The sequence below is a fragment of the Larimichthys crocea genome, chromosome VII (assembly GCF_000972845.2).
Source record: "Larimichthys crocea isolate SSNF chromosome VII, L_crocea_2.0, whole genome shotgun sequence".
Classification (NCBI taxonomy): Eukaryota; Metazoa; Chordata; class Actinopteri; family Sciaenidae; genus Larimichthys; species Larimichthys crocea.
In genome coordinates, this window is record NC_040017.1 from 23412564 (window position 1) to 23435812 (window position 23249).

At 39.3% G+C, this 23249-nt stretch overlaps 3 protein-coding genes across 4 annotated transcripts; 2 read left to right on the forward strand and 1 right to left on the reverse strand.

The window, feature by feature from the left end:
- Nucleotides 1–321: 321 nt before the first annotated feature.
- Nucleotides 322–2302, reverse strand: tex26 (testis expressed 26). Its single transcript, XM_027280379.1, has 7 exons — nt 1982–2302; nt 1614–1698; nt 1376–1538; nt 1113–1269; nt 814–978; nt 552–713; nt 322–455 (listed from the first exon to the last, which is right to left on the reverse strand). Exons 1-7 carry the CDS (start codon nt 1992–1994, stop codon nt 322–324), a joined length of 879 nt encoding a protein of 292 aa, XP_027136180.1. The 5' UTR covers nt 1995–2302.
- Nucleotides 2303–4699: 2397 nt separating this feature from the next.
- hmgb1b (high mobility group box 1b) lies at nt 4700–7352 on the forward strand. Of its 2 annotated transcripts, none has more exons than XM_027280917.1 (5): nt 4700–4945; nt 6015–6173; nt 6264–6409; nt 6486–6660; nt 6785–7352. In XM_027280917.1, the coding sequence occupies exons 2-5, from the start codon at nt 6027–6029 to the stop codon at nt 6920–6922; spliced, it is 606 nt and encodes a 201-aa protein (XP_027136718.1). In that variant the 5' UTR covers nt 4700–4945; nt 6015–6026; the 3' UTR covers nt 6923–7352. The 2 variants fall into 2 exon arrangements, with proteins under 2 accessions (XP_027136718.1, XP_027136719.1); XM_027280918.1 differs by lacking the exon at nt 4700–4945 and adding an exon at nt 5212–5339.
- Nucleotides 7353–9492: 2140 nt separating this feature from the next.
- Nucleotides 9493–22674, forward strand: LOC109139183 (protocadherin Fat 4). Its single transcript, XM_019261822.2, has 16 exons — nt 9493–9546; nt 9684–9924; nt 10159–10500; nt 12206–13119; nt 13194–13368; nt 13465–13645; nt 13737–13987; nt 14091–18422; nt 18523–18624; nt 18736–19037; nt 19150–19235; nt 19332–19508; nt 19728–19855; nt 19953–20170; nt 20260–20515; nt 20977–22674. Exons 1-16 carry the CDS (start codon nt 9493–9495, stop codon nt 22332–22334), a joined length of 9117 nt encoding a protein of 3038 aa, XP_019117367.2. The 3' UTR covers nt 22335–22674.
- Nucleotides 22675–23249: the final 575 nt, after the last annotated feature.

The following is a 23249-nucleotide window of genomic DNA, read 5'->3' on the forward strand; positions in this document are numbered from 1 at the left end:
CTGTTTGATAGACTTGGAAAAAGAGTAGTTTACACTGCAAAAGAGGATAATGACTAATTAAATGAAATCAATATAACAAGTTTTATCCCGCCTTGTTATCGAACTGCAGACCAGGCCGCATAATGTCAGATAGCAGAATATGCGGGAGATCAAACATGAAGGCAGACAAATATCTTTTCATCATGTGGAGGTGTTTAATTATCACACAAATTCAACACAGAGATGACACAATAAATTAATTCTGCAAGCCAGTTTCAATTTACGATGTATTATCATTAGCATGAAGTACAAACACAAATAAACAAACATGAATTATAAAGTTCAGAGAGGTCCTGGCCAGCTTGATATCCAGTCTGGAGAGCATGAATTAAGCACGACTTCTGGAAGTTTATCCACCTTCTCCTTGTTGTTTGCGTAAGCATCTTTTCTCAGAATTGTTTTTACAGCCTCCTTTTCTGCAAAGCGAAAAGACATAAATGAATCCATCTGTCACAATCAAAATCAGTAACAACCTTTTACTCAAACATTCAAAGGCAGAAGTTGATGCTGACCCTCCACAGGCAAAACTCCATGTAACTGCTGCAGCTCCTGCGGCAGCAGAGACTTCATCACACGTGTGACATTAGTTACTCTCTTTCCACAAAACCTGTCGTAGTTTGTCAAATCTGATCTGTTCTGCCGAGCCTGGACGTGCCTTTGCACAACAGTTGGAACTGCAGCACACAGAGGATAATGAACAGATAGGAATCGTTAGGACTGGTGAATTGCAAGCGCTCTTGATTGTGTTTACACCTTACTTCAAGTTTTCAGTACCTATACCACGACAGGCCACTTTAGGATTCATGCTGCAGTGCAGCATTTCAGGTCTTTGCTTTGGCTGGCGGTAGTTGTCCCTCATCTCTGTGTCAGTAGAGGGAGGCACTTTGCGCCTGTGGTTAGATATAAGTTTTCTTTCTGGGTTATTATCGTGGTCATCTCCTGTCAAACAAGTTCCACAACAAGAAAGAAAAATAAGCTGTCGAGAGAAATGCTGATGGTTTGATTCGGACATGCCTGTTCAGTTCAGTTGTTCTGACATGCTTAACAAGGCTCAACCAACAGACTTGTCCTACCTTGACGCATACTCATGAAGTCACATCTGTAGGTGGAGCGGTACTGTGCTGTCACAGCCTTGTGAATCTCCCCCTCAGACGGGGGACATTTCCAAGGTAAGTCGACATATTCAAAGCTTTGTGCTGCATCTCTAGGCAGCCTCCACATCATGAAAGCCTTGGGAGAAATGGCTTGACTTAAAGGTTACAATACACCGTGAGAGGTCAAACATAGCAATCAACTAAAAATGTAAAAATTAAGATCACACAGCCTAAATACCAACCTGACTGGGATGCGGGTTGTTTTTCCTCTGCCCTGATGCTGTTCCTGTGCGGATGCATTCAGGTTTACAGGCTTCCTTCCAGCAAAAATCCTTGTTGTACACAGTTGAACCAAAAGGTCCAGAATGTGAACAGGAGTCTATAAATGAAGTTGATGTTGGGCACCTACATATGCGTCAATACAGACATACAATTACACACCAACACAAACAAACACACAAGCCCATAAATACAACTTACAGCAATATCTCTGCAGCTGAGTTTGGCCGGTAGACGAATTGTCTTCTGTTTGATGTTTCATATGGATCCCACCACTGTCTGCCCTCTACAAAAAATAAATATGACACATCTGACACATATTTACAATGCTGTAAGTGAATATTAAAGTATACCTAAACTTGACTCCATGTCTGTCCAAAATAATACTTTAGGATCATTCCAAGTAAAAAATATACAGCGTAACTGTAACTGCAGCCTATCTAACAGTCTAAACATACGACTTAATGAGATAAACTTAACATATTACAGTAAACCATGATGTAATAGAAAAGTAAGAAAATAACAATTCACAACTTTCAGTTTGTTAACAAGTCTCCTTCAGTCATTACCTTTGGTTGCCATTGGAGACCACTGTTTTAGGATCTCGTGTTATAGTTGTTTTTGGTGTAATGAAAAACTTTCCATTTGCATTCCCAGAAGAAAGTTCACTTCATGGACGGCTCACTGAAAAGCGTAACTGACAACTGTGGATCCTGAATATGAGCCTGTGTGTATAACAATTAGAAAGTTTTGCTTCCAGGGAGCTTTGTCTGTACAGAGGCACAGCTGATCCCTACAGGATGTTTCTAGGCGCTGTGGTTATGGAGACCTACAACATTTGAATGGCCACTGTGAGCTACTCAGCAGGGGAGATGTTGCATTAAAAATTCAACATTGCCAGAGATGCCTTATTTATGTCTGCCTGTCAATGTACGTCCACTGACAGCGGTGGAAAATAACTAATTAGAATTAGAATTCAGACTCACTCGTAATGTGTAATTTAATTCTATTTATAATGTAGAGCTGCAGTGATTAGCTTCCAGCTATTTTGATAATGTCGCCCCACTTAAAAAAAAAAGTCTATACAAATACTGTCTTTCTTACTGAAAAATTCCAGTAATTGGATGGAAACACCACAGCATGTCAAATTTATCAAGTCACCCAACCTGTACAAAAAAAACAGGTTGAGGGGACAAATGTCAACATCGTATCATGTCCTGTCCTACAATCTTTGTTTTGGTTTGGCTAAAGAAACTCTCCGAACTGCACTATGGTAAAAAAAGTAAAATATAAATAGCATCGTTCAATTCAGGAATTGACATTGTTTACACTCCAACATCAGATTTTCAAACCAACATTGAAATTAATCACTGATACAAGTGAAATACTAATACAATAATCAATATTTGTTCATAGACATGCTGTGGTTTTCAAAGCAGTCATCCAGCTTCATTTGCATGCTGCTAAGAGCATCAGCTTGCATAGCCCTTCTTGGATTTTTTTCCCCCAACAGCAAAACAAGAAAGTAGTTGAGCCTAATGAGAGATTAATTTTGTATGCTGGGTTTATATAAAGGACATCAATTACTCTAGTAATCAAATAAACCACAGTCTATCCCTGTTTGAATGCAGGCCTCCACATGTTTTGCAGATTTGCAAATATTGAGTTTGTTTGCACTAATGTCATGTGCGAAAACTACTCATATGTACAGAGGGCGTCTTTCCCTGAGCTGTAATATGTATAATAATATGTATAATATACTTTAATATGTAAATTAGGTCATTATTAACTGTGATGCATGCAAAAGCTCACACCAGGTGAATGAAAAATAAATGTTTGTAATGGTTTTTGGCAATTTAGTATATTTTCATGTCTGAACTGACTTAACTCAATTTATTACTGATTACTGTAAAACAAATAGGGGAGGCCTTCAGCACATACAGGTTAGTGAAGCCCACATACAGCCTTTTTGAGAAATGCACACTGGCTTCAGTTGTTGTTTTGAGCAGAATTTATTTCTTTTCAATCTATCCACATGGACACACAGTTCAGAATGAACTCAAACAATGCCACACTGACAAATTTCAATCTCTCTTATATAATATATGATAGCTGCCATCAAACACTAAACAGATATTGTAAATAGTGCCTTGTTACTTATGTGTCTTCAGTTTAAATACATGACTTAGATAGATATAAATATAAATAAAAAACAGATAATACATGACTTAGATAGATATAAATATAAATAAAAAACAGATATAAAAAAACATTCTTGATAATCCATCAGATGTCAGATGTAGACCGACTGTATTACATTTTTTGAAATGTATTGTATTTTCTGTTACAGGATATAAATCCTCCATAATAAACTCTACAACTCGAAACAAACCAGATAACAATACCACAATATGCTTTATTACTTTAATTTTCACAGTACACAAATTAATTGCATGTAACTCACACTTGGTGTAGTGAGGCACATTACAGGATAAATTATGAAAATTTTCAGTATTTTGACATGTTTGTTTTGTTTTTGTTCTTTACATTTATGCAAGTCATATTAAAGTTTCATTCCTTAATATCATGTACTGTAGGTAGTTACACAATTTGTATTTATCCTATGTCAAGTATTCCACAACCCATAGATATTTTGATAAAAATAAATTGTGTAAATGTTGTTGCTATCTATCTATCTATCTATCTATCTATCTATCTATCTATCTATCTATCTATCTATCTATCTATCTATCTATCTATCTATCTATCAGAATCAGAAATACTTTAATAATCCCAGGGGGAAATTATTTTTGTTACAATACTCCAGGTATACAAACAAACAAAAACAACATAAGTAACCATCTATTAAGAACATAATATAAATATATATATAAACTATACATATATAAAAAGGTATATAAAAAATCAAATTTACAGTTAAATAATGTGCAACAACTGCAAAAAGTGATGTTTGTGTCAGATTACAGAAGGGGGTGAAGATGGTGGTGTGTATCTATCTATCTAAAATGAGTCGATGAATTAAGTAAAATTGAAAATAATAAATAACTAAAAACACAAATATATACCACCATCATATAGTGACACTCATTCTTTGTAAAACACGGTGATAAAGGTCTAATAGAATATATAACCACTTGAATGATAGTTCATTCATGATACATATCTATTTTTACTTCAGTGTACTTTTTAAAGTCTTGTATTGTAGTATTGTTCACACTGTGTTATCTCTCCTCCATGCTGAGCGTGTGTTCATTCAAGTTTAGCGCCATGGCCTCGTCGTGTTTCGGACAGCCAACTGCACAACACGCGTGACTGAGACCGCCGGTGTCCAATGAGATCCTCCACGGGGCTGACGGCAGCCAATGTCCGCCAGCCTGAGCCCGACACACAGGGATAAACACTGACGGGCTGCTCGCAGCCAAAAGACCGCGCACTGACGGAGCTTTTCGTCCCATTGTTTGAGACGTACCGACGCACACCGCTGCTGGCCTCTTGTAACACTTTGTAGTGGGGTAAGCATCCTCAGCGTTCACTGACAAAAACAAACCCGGTGTGTGCGTGTTTATGAATGAAACGGCGGCTGCACTGTGTGTATATCAGCGTTGTACATTTGTAGTTGCATGACTCGAGCACGGATGGGCACGATAAGTAAAGCGGGCTGATGTTGAGCTAACTTAGCTGCACACTAAAAAAAAATCAACCGCGGCTTTAAAATAATAACACAAAACAAAATAAATAAATAACTCCAGCGAGCGATGACCGAGCTAATTTACTACGTGGCGGCCGTTGGCGTGTTAACGGCTAATAACGGTAACTCCATGGTGATGACGAGCTGCCAACGGTCAACGGTCGGCCGTTGGTTGCGCTAGCTCGTTAGCACGGAGGTTGGTGCTGATGCAGCCGGAGGTGCGGTGATAACAGACGGGGGAGGAAGGGGGGGACATCCTCCGTCCGAGTAATTTGAATCATCCATACCAGGCCAGACTATTAATGTTAAATAAAAACGAAGCCAGCCGGTTTAATAAGAGCAAAGAACGGGCGTTTGTGTGTTAGCCGTTGTTAGCAACGTAATGATGCTTTTTTAATCAACCGTCATCATGGAATTAGCCTAGCCTAGCCTAGCCTAGCCTAGCCTTTAAAGCAAAGAGGACACAAAGCAAGATGGCTAACAGTCGATGCTAATGTATTCATCTGGCCCTGTTACGAGCCGGTTATATCAATGAGGGGAGGCTAACGTTACTATAACAGTATAACACGACACTGCTGCTTTTTCCTTAGCGCCGTGCAGACTTCGCTTTGGATGCATGCTGGAGGTAAAGCAGCAGTTAAAGTGTTGTTATTGTTGTTATTATTAAAATGAAGCATCATGTTGTGGCCTCTGCATACAATGGATTATCAGTCAGCTCCTCCTCCCACCTCCTCCTCCCCATTTAAACAATAGATGGCACTGACAAAGCAAAGAGGGCAGACAATTATAGGGGGGATGTTTTAGTTATTTTGCAACTACCTCTGCATGAATATATATGGATATGTTTACTTAAAACATATTTATTTACATTATAATTATTATTTATTTTTTAGGAATAATCCAGGATGGTAAAGGATCCAAGGAAGCCGAGAGGCAAAATGTCCTCGTATGCCTACTTTGTGCAAACATGCCGAGAGGAGCATAAGAAGAAACATCCTGAAGCCTCCGTGAACTTTTCAGAGTTCTCCAAGAAATGCTCTGAGCGTTGGAAGGTAAAGTCGATTAATTAGTAATATATATATATATTTTTTTTAATTCTCTGTGTGTCTAGATTATTTTAAAATCTCTTGTCCCTCCTAAAGACAATGTCATCAAAAGAGAAAGGCAAGTTTGAAGACATGGCCAAACTAGACAAGGTGCGCTATGAGAGGGAAATGAAGAATTACATTCCTCCCAAGGGCCAGAAGAAGAAGCGATTCAAGGACCCCAATGCCCCCAAGAGACCACCGTACGTACCACAATCAACTTTATGCAGAGTAAATGATGATACCTTTTTTCAAACACTGACACATGTTTCTCCACAGGTCTGCGTTCTTCCTGTTCTGTGCTGACTTTCGCCCCAAGGTAAAAGGCGAGCATCCTGGACTCTCTATCGGAGATACGGCAAAGAAGTTGGGAGAGATGTGGAACAGCTCGTCTGCAGAGGACAAGCAGCCGTATGAGAAGAAGGCTGCCAAGCTGAAGGAGAAATACGACAAGGTAAATGGACCTTGCAAGACATTTATTTTTATTTTTAGGTCCATACGGGAAAGTTTCTTTTTACGATGGAACATTAAGATTTTCTGCGCAACACTTAACAACACGTCTGTTGTGCTCTCCTCAGGATATTGTAGCCTACCGCACGAAGGGCAAAGTGGATACAGCATCAGCTGCTACAGCAGATGACGACGATGACGAGGAAGAGGATGAGGAAGAGGGAGAGGAGGAGGACGACGATGACGATGATGAGGATGATGAGTAATTGCATACGGATTGGATCTGAAGTTTTGTTTATGCCATATAACCCTAATATACTCAATTCACCATCTTGAAACAAGTCAGACTGAACAAGAACATGTGTATATTTAATGTTTTTAAGATGTACAGTGTTATTCTCCTTTTTTTGTAAAGTTAACACTACATATCTTCAGTTTGAGATTTTCTAGTGGTAGTTCTTTATTCTTGCCATATTCTGTAACAATTTAGAAGGACTGCAAATCCGTATGAAATTAGTCTTTAGGTGTTACAACTCAAAAATGAGATTTCTGGGTTGGTAGTGTATTTTCTTTATTTTGAAAAATATTTTTTTATGTGACGTCCCAATGTCTTTTTATTCTTTGAATACCACTCTAATATCAAATGCAGCTGTCGACATTCAAGAATGTCTTCAATAAAGGTCATTTTTCTTAAAATGTGTTGTTTGTTCGTCCTCTAATTTTAAGTTATCAAGACATCTCAAAGGCAAAAACCCAACATTAACATGGAGCCTATTAATTATGCACATGAATAATTCAAACACTAGAATAAGTGCAATACAGGACGTCAGCTCTTTGGCCTGGTTTCTGCTGTCAGATTGTACTTTGACAGCATAGTTACACTATTTAAAACTCAAAATGGTGTCAACGTTCTGATCCGTTGTAACTAAACAATATACAGTTTGCTTCAGGGAAATTTAAGCAACAAATGATATGAACACAGTCAAATATGTCTTAGTTAGAAGTTAGAAGAGTTGAATCAATGCCCTGCGGTCTGAATAATATTGAAATAAACGAATGTTTGAGTTATCTAACAGCCTGATTTGTACCCCATCTTGTGTTAGTCTTCCATATTTCTGTTTGTTTCCACCACATGTACTTGAAAAAAATGTACTGGTTGATTATTGTACTGTAGTTTGAGCAACCTAAATCCAGTAGGTGGCGCCATGTTTCAAATAAATTGCACACTATATGTAGTTAAAAGTTTAAACTACTGAGTCTGTTTTTGTTTTATGCACATGCAAGACGATTGTCAGACATGATCATAACTTCATTCACATTTTCAAAGAAAGATCTCCAGCAAATAAAATCAGCCTAATAACAAAAGGGTTGCCTTCTGAAAACAGTTTCTTATAATGATTCATTTAGAAGATTAAGGACATAAAACTAAAGAGAAAGATCATATGATGAGCAATACAACAAAAAATGATGATGATGATAATTGTAAGTAAACTCTAATGTCACCTTGTTATATTATTGAGAAGATATAATTACAACCATGACACAGACACATTTTACCAACAAGACAAATAGACATACAAGTGTTTTGTGTTTTGTGACTAAAGGAGGATGAGTCCTTTCACTGCCCACGTCCAAAATACGCAATGTTGTGCATCTATTTTAGTCTCGCCAAAGTGTCCAGAGAAAAGTCCTTTTAGTGTTTTTGTGTGTGCATTTCCCCAGAGTGAGCCCTTTGCCTGGATAGAGTTCCCCCCTGTGTGTAATTGGAGACAGTCTCACAGTCACGGTGGCCTCACAGTCCCTTAAAGGGGGTTCACATGTCCGTTTATCAGGCTTTTCTCAGCAGCTTTGCCCTTTGCCATACAAAGAACTGTCCTCTCAAAAGTGTTTGCAAATATGAATGAAGCCACAGTGGGCTCCTTTCAGAGGGCGTAACAGAAAGAGATTTTTATCCTCAGTGTTCCTGCATGTAGTTAACATTAGGGTCACAACAGTAGTTTTTTTATTATGGAGGGCGGTATGCATTATGTTATATGTGACTGACTGCAAGGCACTAATAGCAATACAATGCCAGCAATTTATTATTTATAATAATATATATAATTATACATACAGTCTCTTCATTTAAATTCAGTTTTAACATTCAGTGCTCCTGTGTCATGTCGGCTCTCTTTTGAAACCTGTAATTTAGAGCGGCTTTTTTTTTTTTTTCTTCTCTCTCCTTTCACCAATTGTATGAACGCCTTGCAGTCTCTGAATGCAGTCCACCCCCCTGTCTGACATGCAGTGAGAAAGGCTCGCTCTAGGCCACCTGACTAGAAGCAGCTGTTCAAAGAGGCCATTTCATCTCTACACGGAGGAATAAACTCAATAGTAAAATTCATGGAGAGAATATAAAACAGACTAATTCAGCAAAACGTAGTGATATATCTTATTTCTCCTCTTTTCTTTTCTCAAAAGTTTTAGTTAATTTTGTAACAAAAAGGCAAAGGCATACATGTGAACTAATTAATTAATTTAAAGATTATGGAGGCACGTTTTGAAATACATATCACAACTACAAACTCTGCTGCATTTTGTAGCCCCAAAAGCTTCCACTGCTGGATTTGCATAGAGTGATGTCAAAGGGGCGTGTCAGTTAGGATTACAAACTGAAGAGATTGAGTAATCACTATGGATACAGCCTTTATAGTTTTCCATTTGTCGGCCTTGTGTGGAGGTATTGCTGTGAGGTTTCCAGGACTTTTTCCACTGCTGCGTCTGTTTTCTTTTGCTTAGGATCTTATTATTTTCTAATTATGACCAAGGAAGAGCCACCTACAAAGTAAACTTTATCATGGAGTCTGCCGGACAGTGGAGAAAATCTGCAATTTTATTATTTCATTTTCTGGTAAGTTATTTATGCTGCAGACTGACTGAGATAATTGGTCTCCATCACTGTTTAAATCTTATTATTTATCAAATGTATATAGTTACAGTGTATTTAAACAGGAGGAGTAATTCTTCCCTTTTTCTCTTGTTCCTCAGGTGTTTAATAGTACATCCTCTTATCAACCTTCATTTGGAAACACAGTGAATGTGAGCAGCGAGAGGCAGTCTGCAGACAGCGTCTTAGGACAGCATACGCTTCCCTCCTGGTATTATACATCAATTGATGCAGTGCCCAAACATGACACAGTCAGCATACGCTCTCGTAACAGATGGCGAACACAGATGGCTTTCTCCAAACCTGTTTATTCATTTGAAGTGAGAGAAGACACAGTACCAGGTTAGTCATCTGTGCAGAGAGGCCTTTCCCCCTGTAAAATAAGGCATAAATATATAATGTTTACTTTAAGTATTACATGATAGGTTGACATTATTTAAATTGTGATTTTATACTGTCTAATTTCCATGAAAGTTAAGGTCCTTCTGTTTTTGACAGTAATGTTGCCAAATGTTTTCTTTTTATTCCACAGTCAATAGATCACTTGTTTATTATGCATTATTCATGTGTTGTCAGGAACAGTTGTGGGAAAGGTGGAAACAGCGTTTGAGACTCTCACGCCTATCACATACTCAGTGCAGGAGGATGACGGAGAGAACCTGTTCCTCCTCAGCCCCCTCTCAGGGGAGTTCCTATTATCCCGCAGCCTGGATTTTGAAGCACAAAGCTTCTACATACTCACTGTGGTGATCCAGCAGGGGGATTCACAGGTATCCAGTGTCAGGGTGTACGTCAATGTGCTGGATGTGAACGACAACCCCCCTGTTTTCAGTCAGGATACCTTTTCTGCTTCATTGCTTGAAGACACCCGTGTTGGCACTTGCTTCTTGTCCTTGAATGTGTCTGATAAAGATGATGGTAAGTTCAGAAGAAAAATATAACATTCATCTAACATTCAGCAGATGTCGCCATATATTCATCTTATGAAAACAATGAAGTAGGTGTCACCAAATGAAATTAAATGTTGCAGAACAACAGTGAATAAAAAAACATTGTCTTAAAAAATACATGTGGGGGATCCATACAATTACTGCCCCCAGAAGCTGCCCTTACAGGCCTGGTACAGGTCTCTGGGTGTCTAATGCACGCTATAGCAACATTCACATGTTGTTGATTAAATTCATAGTATTGACAGAATTCACCATATTGAATGTATTCAAATTAGTATGAAGCCAAATGCACATTTTAGCACACATTTATTGTTAGAACAAGTTAATTGCAGAGAAAAAAAATATACATATGTGTGAAACATTTAATGAAAATGGATATTATCTCATATATCAGAGAATTAAAGGTAGCAGAGGAGTTAATGTGCACAGCTCTGCTACTGAGTTTCTTCCGTTCTGTGCCATGCTCTCTTGTTTGGTTCTCAGTTTCTTTTCATCCATACAAGATAGAGAATATACTGTGGACCCACTCATGTAGGTCCAGTGGAATAATTTGACATAGAGAAATGTACTTGGGAAGATATTAAACATGTATTAAAAAATATTTATACCATCAACACAGAATACACAGGATCAGTGCTTGACTGATGTGAGACTATAGGAGTTAGATTAGAAGATAACTTATGAACTTTTACATTTAAAAATGTAAATACTTACTTAAAACTAAAATAAATACAAAATATAATTTGAAAATCTCATTTCTAATTCATAGCCTCAGCCTACTTTGATCGAGCCTTCTCTCATTTTATTTTAATTGATCATGTTGTTTGCTGACACTGATACAACAATGTTCCTGAAGTAAAGATCTTACTTTTATATGTTTCTGGAAAGGAAAGCTATTATTTTTTACATGAACAGTTAAAAGTCTGTTAATAATGTATCCTCCTTACTGCTCATGGACTTCAAATATAGAATTCATTTTAATTAATTATTCTCTTTTTAACATGTCACTCCAGCTGGGATTTGAAGGTCTGTTCTATTACTGTGGGTCAACTCGACCATAGTCAATGCACTGCACAGTGCAGCAAAGCTAATGAGATGATATAACCATATATGAGACCAAATCTGTTTTTTAATAACAATCTGTACTTTATATCAGCCTCATTTTTCAGTTTATCATAGCAGTAAAATTAGGTTGACCCGAAACTTGCGAGCTCAGTCACACACAGTATGTTCAGTGTGAAGAAAAGCGAGGATAACTGTGAGAATTAAAACTTCCAAGTTATGGGTGTGAAAAGCATAATTAATATTCACACATTTTTTGGCTACACATGATACATTTGGCAAGTCAGATCAGGCACAAATCTTGTTTGTGCTTGTGTTTGTTTATTTGTTTGATTGTGTTTTTATGAAAATGCAGCTGTTATCTCATTTTTAACTGGAGGCAGAAGTTAACACATTTGAGTTTCTAATTTGTCAGTAAATTCATATTATTGACCTCTTTTGTTTATTGCTAATGTGTACTTTATTAAAGTTTATTATGAGCAAACAGGTCATATTATTGGTCCTTCACATGCAAAGTGCAAAATTTAGTTCCTTAATTTTTATCGGACACAAAACCATTATGAGTCATCGTTTGTGAAATCATCATGTATTATCTTTTCCTGTCTTCCCAGGTGCCAACGGAGACTTGAAACTTAAAGTGGTGGGTGGAGATGAAGAGGAAATGTTCTTCATAAACCCAACTGGTAGTTTATGTCTAAACACAGAGCTGGACAGAGAGATACAACCCCTCTACAATCTGACTGTGACAGCCAACGACTGTGTCCAGCCTGAGTCTTTACAGTTCACCAGCACAGCACTTGTTATTGTGGTTGTTGAGGATGTCAATGACAATGCACCGTGCTTTGTGTCAGCCAACACAGTCAGTGTACCAGAGGACACAGCAGTTCATTCTGTTATAATGACTGTACATGCTAAGGATGAAGACGCTGGATACAATGGGGAAGTTTTATATTATTTAAACAACACCTCTGGTGATGTGTTTAGCATTGACAACAGAAGTGGAATCATTTACCTGGAGGAGGCATTAGACAGAGAACAGGAAGATATCCTGAGTATTACTGTAACTGCCACCGATAAAGGCTCACCCAGGATGGCAACCACCATGAATCTCACGGTGCACGTTATAGATGTAAATGACAACGACCCCGAGTTCTCACAAAGCTCCTACAGTGTGACAGTCAGAGAGGATATCCCCAGAGGGTCGAGCCTGCTTCAGGTTCAGGCTCATGATCAAGATTTTGGGACTAATGGACAAATGCGCCACATATTGACCCAAGCGAGTCCATTTGTGGTGGATGCGGTTCGAGGTGTGATCACAGTCATGGATAAACTGGACAGAGAGAGCGATTCAAACTACACTTTGACCATAACAGCTGTAGATCAGGGGAACATACCCAGATCTACTACTGCTGCTATCAGTGTCTCAGTGTTGGATGTCAATGACTTTGCACCCCTCTTTAGTCCAGAAACACTGACCATACATGTAATGGAGAATGAAGAGGACCCCTCTCAGCTAATACATCAGGTACTACATTCAGTGTTGATTGTAGAATGTTTCGATGTTAATTTCTAGATTGTTTATGTCTTTTTTTTGATCAGTTTTCAGCTTTGGATGAAGATTTAGGGGTCAACAGCCAGCTTACGTATTTCATACAGAAAGGAAATAGTGACGGTTTGTTCTCCATCACTCCCAATGGCACGTTTCAAATTTTACACAGCCTGGACAGAGAGAGGGAATCGTTGTACTCCGTCATCATCATTGCTGTTGATTCAGGTGATTCAAGCCAAAGCTCAAATGTGACAAAGTTAACAATATGTTCCTCTGTAGTGTCACTTTAAACTAATTCATTATTTACATTGTCATTTGAAGGACTGGCGCCTCTAACAGGTACTCTAAATGTACAAGTCATAGTGGATGATATCAATGATAACCATCCAGAGTTTACTGAAGAAGTCTACAACACCATAGTATCTGAGGACAGTCATACAGGCACTGTGTTTGCCATGGTGACAGCATCTGATGTTGATGAAGGTCTCAGTGCGGATATAAGGTAAAATAAGGTTGCAGGTTCTATGTATTATGTTGACTTAAACTGTATGTAACACACTGAAAGGGCGTTGCATCTTTTGACTCTTCTTTAGGTATTCCATGGAGAACATTGATGTGCCTTTTGCCATTGACGAAACGTCTGGAGAGCTGTTTACAACTGATGTCCTGGACAGGGAGACAGTAGCTATCTACAGGCTGATTGTGATTGGCCATGATAAGCATCCCACTCAGCCTTTGTCGAGCTCAGTGGTTGTTACTGTGCTCATTGGAGATGTAAATGACCACTGGCCCCAGTTTATGAACAGCCCTTATGTGGCGTATGTGCCCACCGAGATGGCCTCAGGTGAGAGTTTTTATTTCCACCTAATAGCTATATATTTCTTTCTGGATAACAAACTTCATAGGATTAAGTCCTTTATTTTGTTTGTGTTTTGTTTTTCCTACAGGCTCAGTTGTTTGTGCAGTAAGAGCAACAGATGGAGATACTGAAATGAATGCAGAGCTACAGTATTCGTTATATGGACAACATTCAGATCTGTTTTTCATCTATCCAGATAGTGGCACTGTTTTAACTTCAAGTGCTCTCCAGAGAACAGAAGATATTGTTGTCAATGTACATGTGGAAGATTCTGGAGAAAATCCAAAGTTTGACGTCACCACCATCAGTATCCGGTTTCAGAATATGTCTGAGTTTCCTCAGATGAATGTGGATGTTCTGAATGATTCCCTCTATGAGGACGAGCCAGTGGGAACATTAGTGGCGGTTGTCTCCGCAGAGAGCATCAGAGCTGAACCCGTCTCTTTTTATCTAGCTTCTGGAAACTTTGAAGACATGTTTCATGTGGAGCAATTAAGTGGAGCATTGACAGTGGAGAACCCTCTGGATTATGAGAACAAGAAGGAGTTCACTTTGTTGATAGAAGCCAGAGACTCTGGTTTGCCGCCTTTCTCATCATTTGTAGAAATCCACATTAACATCAGTGATGTAAATGATAACTTCCCTCAGTTCACCCAACCCGAATACAGGTGTGAGGTTTTTGAGAACTCCCCACCATCCTGGGTTTGTGATGTTCTCGCTATTGATGCTGATTCAGGCGAATATAGCACAGTGCAGTACAACATAACAGAAGGAAACACTGAAAATCTTTTCACAATTGACCCTGAAAACGGTTTATTGAGCACCACTGAGAGTTTAGACAGAGAAAATATTGCTGAATTCAATTTAACAGTTGAAGCCGCAGAGCTAAACAACCCACTTCATAAAGACAGAGCAATTGTCATTGTTGTCGTTTTAGACAGAAATGACAACGCACCTCGGTTTTCACAGATATTTCTCACAGAGGTACCCGAGGATTCCCCTGTTGGACACACAATTCTACAAGTCACCTCAACTGATGATGATACAGGTGCCAATGCAATAATTAATTACTCTATAATTGACGAAAGTGATGATATGCCATTTAATATCGACTTCACCACTGGCTACATCACTATTGAAAGACCTCTGGACAGAGAGATGCAGGATATTTATATCTTGAAAGTAAACGCAAATGATTCAGCATGGAGCATTAGCACTGACGTCACTATAGTCATTGCAGATGTCAATGATAATAGACCAGTATTTTCTGATCATTTTTACACTGTGGTCCTGCCTGAAACAAAAGACAAAGAGGTGTTTGTTATGCAGGTTCTTGCTACAGATGCAGACATAGGGCAAAACCGTGAGATTTTGTATGTTATTGAATCACAGAGTGAGGAGTTTTGGGTCAACGCTTCCTCTGGTGAAATCTATACAAAGCAGCCAATGATGTTACAAAATTCTACTTTTGATATCTACCAGTTTACAGTCACTGCATTTGATTGTGGCAGTGTTCCTCTGTACAGTAACGCTACTGTCACAGTAAGACTAGAACCATACAACTACTACCCACCAATATTTTTACCTTTTCCACCTCTGATTGCTATACCGTATTACATGGCTGTTGGTACTGAGGTGATCCAGATTACAGCAATAGACCAGGATGTCAATAATGCTAGCAGTGTTATTGAATATGACTCAAATGGTGGTAATGCATCTGATTTCTTCTGGATCCAAGCGGACAACGGAAAAGTAGTGTTATATCAAAGTGTGTTTGAGAGTGAAAATTTGGTTCTCACTTTATTAGTTATTGCAAAAGATCAGGGCTCCCCCTCTCTATCATCACAGGCAGAAATCACTTTTGAAATTACTGGAAAGAATCAATTTTCTCCAAGTTTCAGAGAGCGAGATGTCACATTCTCTGTCCCTGAAGACTTGACGGTAGGATCGGTAATTGGGAAAATTCAAGCAGAAGATGAGGACTATGGTCCCAATGGTGCCATTAAGTACAGCATTACCCAGGAAAATCCATATTTACCATTCTCTGTAGGAGAAGCCTCTGGGCTGCTAATACTGAATAGAGAGCTTGACTTTGAAACAGAAGTTATTTATCAACTCCAAATCAAAGCCATGGATGGTGGCCGCGTCTCTAAAACTGGAATGTTAAATGTTACAGTGGTAGTTATTGATGTAAATGACAATCCTCCAGTATTTTCATCCTCAGAGTACACAACCTCAGTGGCAGAAAATTTAGAAATTGGCACAAATGTCCTAGATGTGAAGACTACTGATGCTGACTCAGGGGTAAATGCACAAATATCCTACTCTCTCATTGCTGGTCATGTGGATAAATTTGCAATTGATTCAAGAAATGGCTCAATCACCACCTCAGAGGTCTTTGATTATGAGCGAGAGCAGCTCTTTGATATAACAATCAAAGCTTCAAACAATGGTGGTCATCCATTGTTTAGTTTGGCACATGTTGTCATCCAAATCATAGATATCAATGAGTTCACACCTACATTCAGGAAAAAAGAATTTAACTTTTCGGTATTTAAAAATGTGCCTGTTGGAACGAAGATTGGAGAAGTAACAGCTACAGATGATGACCGAGGCTCTGAAGGTCAGGTGTTTTACCTGATGTTTGGTCAAAACAAATATATGGGCTTTGAGATCAACAAACATTCTGGAGAAATATACACGACTGGCAGTTTGAGGAAACAAGGCAATAGTCGTGTAGTTTTAAAAGTTATGGCGAAGAACTCTGGTGTTATTACTGGTATTGGTGTAGATGAGGCATTGGTCCACATCAGTGTGATTGACACAAACGATGCACCTGAATTCACCTCGACACTTTATTTGGTGAATGTCACAGAAGACACCCCAGTTGGGACATCTGTCTTAACTGTGACTGCTGTGGATCAGGACTCCGTCTTGGACTGGAATCGTGTTTTCTTCAGTATTGAAAGTGGAAACACAAACTCCTCCTTTGCTGTTGATCCATCCAGTGGAATTTTTTTAGTAAACTCTCCACTTGATAGAGAACTGTTGCCAATGTATAATCTAACTGTTTTAGCCACTGATAATGGCTCTCCACCAGCCACTGGGACTACTAATGTCATTGTGACTATTGATGATGTTAACGACAACGCTCCCAAACTCACATTTACTGAGGCAGAAGTGAAGGAAAATCAGCCTCAAGGTACCATAGTTGCCAAGTTAACTGCCACTGATTATGATTTGCCACCAAACCAGGGACCTTTCACGTACTGGTTGGTCAATCCTACAGCAGGTAGTGCTTTTTCGCTGACTACTGATGGAGTTTTATTCACTACAAGGACTATTGATCGGGAACAAACCTCTGTATATCAAGTCCTGGTGGCTGTTAGGGATGCAGGGATCCCTCTGCTGTCATCAACAACAATGATCCAGATCAAGATTCTGGATGAAAATGATAACCCCTCATTGCCCAGAAATATCTTCATTGAGGTGAAATATTTTGGAAATTCTTTCCAAGGAGGAATGATCGGCAATGTTGATCCTGAGGATCAGGATGAGTCTGATGAATTCAGCTGCGCCATCAAAAGTGGACCACTTAATATGTTTACAATAGCAAATAACACATGTGAGCTGAGGTCGTCTCCTTTTCAAGGTGAGGCGACATTTAACATCACTATTGAAGCTACAGACCACCTTCACTTCCCCGTCAACAACAGCATCTATATAAACTACAAAGGATTCACGAATGCCTCCATAGACAGCTGCATCTTCTTCTATGTGTTAGCATCTTCAATGGAAGAATTTTTAACACATAAGTATTTGCGGTTTGTGAAAGCTTTGGACAGTCTGTTTAACCTACAGGCTTCTAAGACTCATGTATTTGGAATCAAGCGTATTGGCAGGGAAATCCTTCTTTTGGCTGCGGTTAAAAATTATAACGGTCAATATCTCAGCAGAGAAGTAGCCACTGGTGTCTCTGCAGGCCATAAGAAACTACTGGAGACTCAGGGTAATGTGACGATCTCCCACATCACAAGTGATCCATGTCACACCGGCCCTTGTCAAAATGGGGCAACGTGCAACAAAAACGTTTACATCAGTCAGGATGTTGCTGTTCTGGAAAGCACGGCGGTCATTTTTGTGTCACCGCAGAAAGAGGTTTTTAATTGCACCTGCCCAGCAGGCTTCACCGGGACACTGTGTGAAGATGACATTGATGAATGTGAGGTGAATCCCTGTCAGAATAATGGCACATGTGTGAATACTCTGGGAGGTTTCTATTGCCACTGTCAGAGTGGCTTCTCTGGCTTTGTCTGTTCTACTGATGTAGACGAATGCCTGAAGCTAAAATGCCAAAACGGAGGAACTTGTATTCCCACTCAGGATGGATATCGCTGTCAGTGTGTGCCTGGATTTGAAGGTAGACTTGAGTATATTTTAAAAAAAAAGTCTGTGTATATATTCTGTGTATATAGATTCCAGAGTGCATGTAAAGTCTGGTCTTTATTTGCTTCTTCCAGGAGAAGTGTGTGCGCAGATCACGGACCACTGTAGATCAACTCCCTGTGTTCAGGGAAGCTGCACCAATTCACAGGCAGGGTTTTCCTGTCAGTGTCCCTTTGGTAAGAATAATGCATAAAAAAGATCAATATTTGGAGAAATATGTTTATTTTTTTCTATTGGTGGTATCAATCTTCTCATCTAAATAACACCATGATTCATATTTATGTTAGGCGTCAGTGGAGTCCACTGTGAGGACCACAGTTATGGCTTTGAGGAACTGTCCTTCATGGAGTTTCCCCCGTTGGACCGCAGGACTAATTTAATTTCTCTAGAGTTCGCGACAGTGCAGAGGAACTCTTTGCTCCTGTACAACCCTGGAGGATCGTCCAGCAGAGAGTTCTTTGCCCTGGAGATACTGGACGGGGCAATACATCTGTCTTATGACCTGGGATCAGGACCTGTAAGGCTGCAGACAAACAAGCAAGTGGCAGATGGATATTTTCACAGTGTCACTGTCAGGAGGATTGGCAATGTGAGTTTCAAATATTAGTCAGTGCATGCACAAGGTTATTCAGACGGAATCTGTAAGTTGGAAGTGAGAGAAGTGAATCTGAAGACTGATTCGACCTATTTGTATTTAACAGATGGGTTCTTTGCATGTGGACAACTGCACAGATGTTGAGAACAATGGATTTTGCTTTTCACACAGTGAAGGCAGAAGCTTAGCGAGGTAGCTGTGAAGAGTACTGCTTTTCCTTAATTCAGAATTTCTTTTTATCTTTATCCATTGTTATTGATTACCTTTCTCTGTTTTTATCTACAACAGGACACTAGACGTTGGCAGTAATATGACATTTGGAGGTCTGAGGACTTTTGAATCTATTTTACTGCACCCTGCTCAGATAAAAACCCATGACTTTGTTGGGTGTGTCCGCAACATTTATGTGAACGGCATCCTGCTGAGACCTTCAATGGCCCTTGCAACATATAACATCCTTGATAGGTAAGTATCTTCTACAATCCACTTTTCTAATACATTGTGAGGTTTATGATTTAAACCATAGTTTCACGCTGTCTTGGTGCCATAGAGGTCCCTACCGGTATCCTTGTTTTGAGGATCATAGTTGTATTCTCTCTACACTGTCATCTCTCTACTGTCCCTGTCTAATAAAGGCATGGAAATTGCCAAAAGATAATCTTTGGAACTCTTTGTTTTATAAAGGTGTCCTCGGGCAACACCATCACCATGTCACAGCAACCCATGTAAGAACGGCGGCATGTGCCATGATCGTTGGTCTGACTATTTTTGTGAGTGCAAAAGCCTTTTCACTGGAAGCAACTGCACTAAAGGTAAAGATAGCTTCTAATGTACAGAGTTGATTTTTATTTAATTTTCATCTTAACTTATATTACTAATGTTTTCCATCCAATTATTTCTTCTTCATAGAAATGTCAGAAGAGCTTGTATTGCGATTTGATGGGAATGACTACATTGAATATGTCATCAAGGAGCAATTCAAGAGAGACTACCTACTAAAAGACTTGCTGGATGATGAAAAAAAGGGAAATGCCAAAAGCCAAACAGCGATTAATATCAAGTTCAAGACCCAAGATAATGGAGTGTTGATGTTTGTTGTTGGACAGAGAGGATCCACTTTGCTAATGGTAGCAATAAAATACTTTTATTTAGAGATGTATCCATCTTGTATTTATGTTTGGAGTGTAAAATGATTTGTTGTTTCTGTCTAATTTAGATAAAAGACAGAAAGCCTGTGTACATTTCCAAATATACACTGTCCGGACGCCTGTCAGAGTTCACTGTGGATTCTCCCGTGACTGACGGAGTGTGGCATGTCCTCTCCTTGGTCAGCAATGGACAGAACACCTTTCTGCTTCTGGATGGTAAAGCAGCCTTGAACATATCCGAGCAAAGTATGGATCTCACTCCTGCTAGTGTGGAAAAGATTATTTTTGGTGCAGCTGTGACTGATTCAAATCTCCAACAGTCAGGTAAATATACAGTTTTCATTTCCATGATAAAAGAGTGAGACACACACAGACAATTAACAAACTGAGAAGAATGCTTTAACTGACGGTGGTGTCTGTAATCAGTCAGGTCAGCAGTGTAGGCGAGGAAGTGTATGAGTACAATGTTGTATGGTGCGACAACACAAACCTAATGTTAAGGCCAAGGTCCATGGGTATTGCCAATGAAGCGCTTCCAGCAGAAAAAAGGTTGAAATGTGTGGGCTTTTAAATGGTTAAATAGTTCATAGTTTCATGTGTGTCTAATTACAGAGGTGCACTAGTTATATTTGAAGTCACATAATTAAACAATTTCAATCTACCCCAGTAATTAAAACTTATTTACAATTCTTCATACGGTCTTTATGTCTAAACTTACATGAAATGGTCACCTGACATTTTTAGCACTTTAACACTGATGAAACTGTCTTGATTTTTTGTGACAGGCTTTACTGGATGTGTGCAATATTTCAATGTGACCGGTTACACTCTGCCTGTCACTGGACACAGTGAGATGGTGGACGTCTGGCCTAGTTCGACTCTTGTCCAGTCGAGCTGCAGTTCCGTGGATGACTGCTTTCCCTCGCCCTGCTCTGAGGAGGCCAGAAGAGGTCCAAACCGGTGGAGGTGTGGACCCACTGTGCAAAACAGGTCCTGCATCTGTTTACATAACGTGTCTGACCACACCTGTGATATCTGCATCTCTGACAAAGAGAGTCATGATCAATGCTCTGAGGAGCGGGAGCAGGGCAGTTTGCCTCTGTGGCTCATAGCTGTGGTTCTCCCTGTAATCTCCATCCTGGTGTTTATAGGAATGTGTGTTGTCCTTTACAGAGTGAGGCGGAAGAATGCAAAGCATCGAAGTGATAATGTGCCACAGAAAACAGAGCAAGGGACAGACAATGTGCTGTTTTGCTTTAATGACAACCTAACTCTGACAGGTGCTGCATCTGCAGGAAAACAGACACAACATGACCCAATGAGTGCTGATCAGCAGAGATTAAGTGTGGAGTTTTACTGTGATGCCAGTCTGTCAAATGTTGAGCCAGTGCCAAACAGTGAGCTGGACTATTATGAAATCGGCAGCATCTCTAGTGCATTTCATTCAGACACTGCCTCACTGCAGCTCAGCTGGACCAAACATTTGTACAGCGCAAAGTGTGTGAAATCAGAACCTAAACGGTGGGCAGACTTGAGGATGTTGATGGCTGGATTTAAGAAAGATAGTTCCAGTGAAGAGAAGGCAAAAAGTCCTATGAAGCCTCTGGATAAGCAGTTGTTAACTGAGACTGATGCGGAGGAGCCTTGTTACAGGAAGGTGTTCCTGGAGCCTGTGCAATACCTCACTTTTGAAGAAATCAGGAAAATTACCACTCCACCGGAGCAAAAAATGTCACATCGAGCATCTCTAAGGTCCAGACCTGCCAAGTGCATCACGGTGATCGATGTCTCATCTGACAGTGAAACAGACAGCACATTCACTGGCGTGGAGTCTGAGTGTGGACAGTTTTCTCTCATCAGAGCCAGGAAATATATCCAAGACCAATCATCCCTGTCAGGGTGCAGCTTCAAACAACAACGCATTTTGCCTGTCAGCTTATTCTTAAATCACACCTGTCAGCCTGCTGCAGGTCGGCACAAAGCTGAGAGTTCTCCATCCGGTGTGTTTGAGCAGTGGGAGAATATTTTAAGTATGCACCTGCCTTTCAGCCGCTATGCTCCTGTGTTTGAGGATATTGCAAATCTGCCCAGTCAACCCAATCACAGCTACGATATGCAAAGTGACATAGAGGCAATTATTTAATGGTTAATAGTTGCAGATAATGAGACAGACAGGAAAAAAATATTTATGCACTCTAATACTTGAATGTTGTTGAAATGATTTGATCTAAATCAATGACATGAGCTTTAGTTTGGACTTTGACCAGGTTCTGCACAAGCAGTGAATATTTTTCACTTGAACCAAAATCTTTTATCTTTTCATTTAGACTTCTGATTAAAGTTTATTTTTATATCTTCAGAGCAGCCAGAGGATCTAACTGGTAAAGTCAGCCACGTTAAATGTAAATGTCACATTAATTATTCATATGTATATCTGTTGTCTCCTGTTTCTTCTTGTGCATTGTTTGATACATGAATATTGAAAATGCTGTGTGAAAATCAGTTTCTTGTACATTATAAAACAGAAATTGATTAAAAAAAACATAAATAATAATAATAAAGGCTTGAAAAACTGTCATATTTCAAGTTGTTTTAGGTTAATGTGTCTTTATGAAGTGTGAATGCATAATGACATGTGGCCTGCATTTTACCCTGTGTGGCTCCTCAATATAGCGCTGGCTGTGGATGAAACTGAGTTACAATGATGAAACATCATGTAAAATGATGAACACTCCTGCCTTCTACCTTGGATCTTTGTGCTCTTCAGTGCTTCAACATCCAAGAGAAATTAAGATAAAGCATTTACATACAGTAGTGGAGTGCAGGGTTGGGTCATGTTGTGATGCGTTTATCATAGTTAACAGTTGTGTTGTGTTGTTTGTTTTTAATCACACTACATTGCACAGATTCATTTTACTGATACATTTTCAAGGTCTGAAAATCTCTCAGATGCATACTTATAAACACAAGGAAAGATTTCAATGAATTATAATAACGTGTAGACATTTATTGTGGGCTTTTATTTTGTAGTATAATATAGACAGTACAACTATAGACA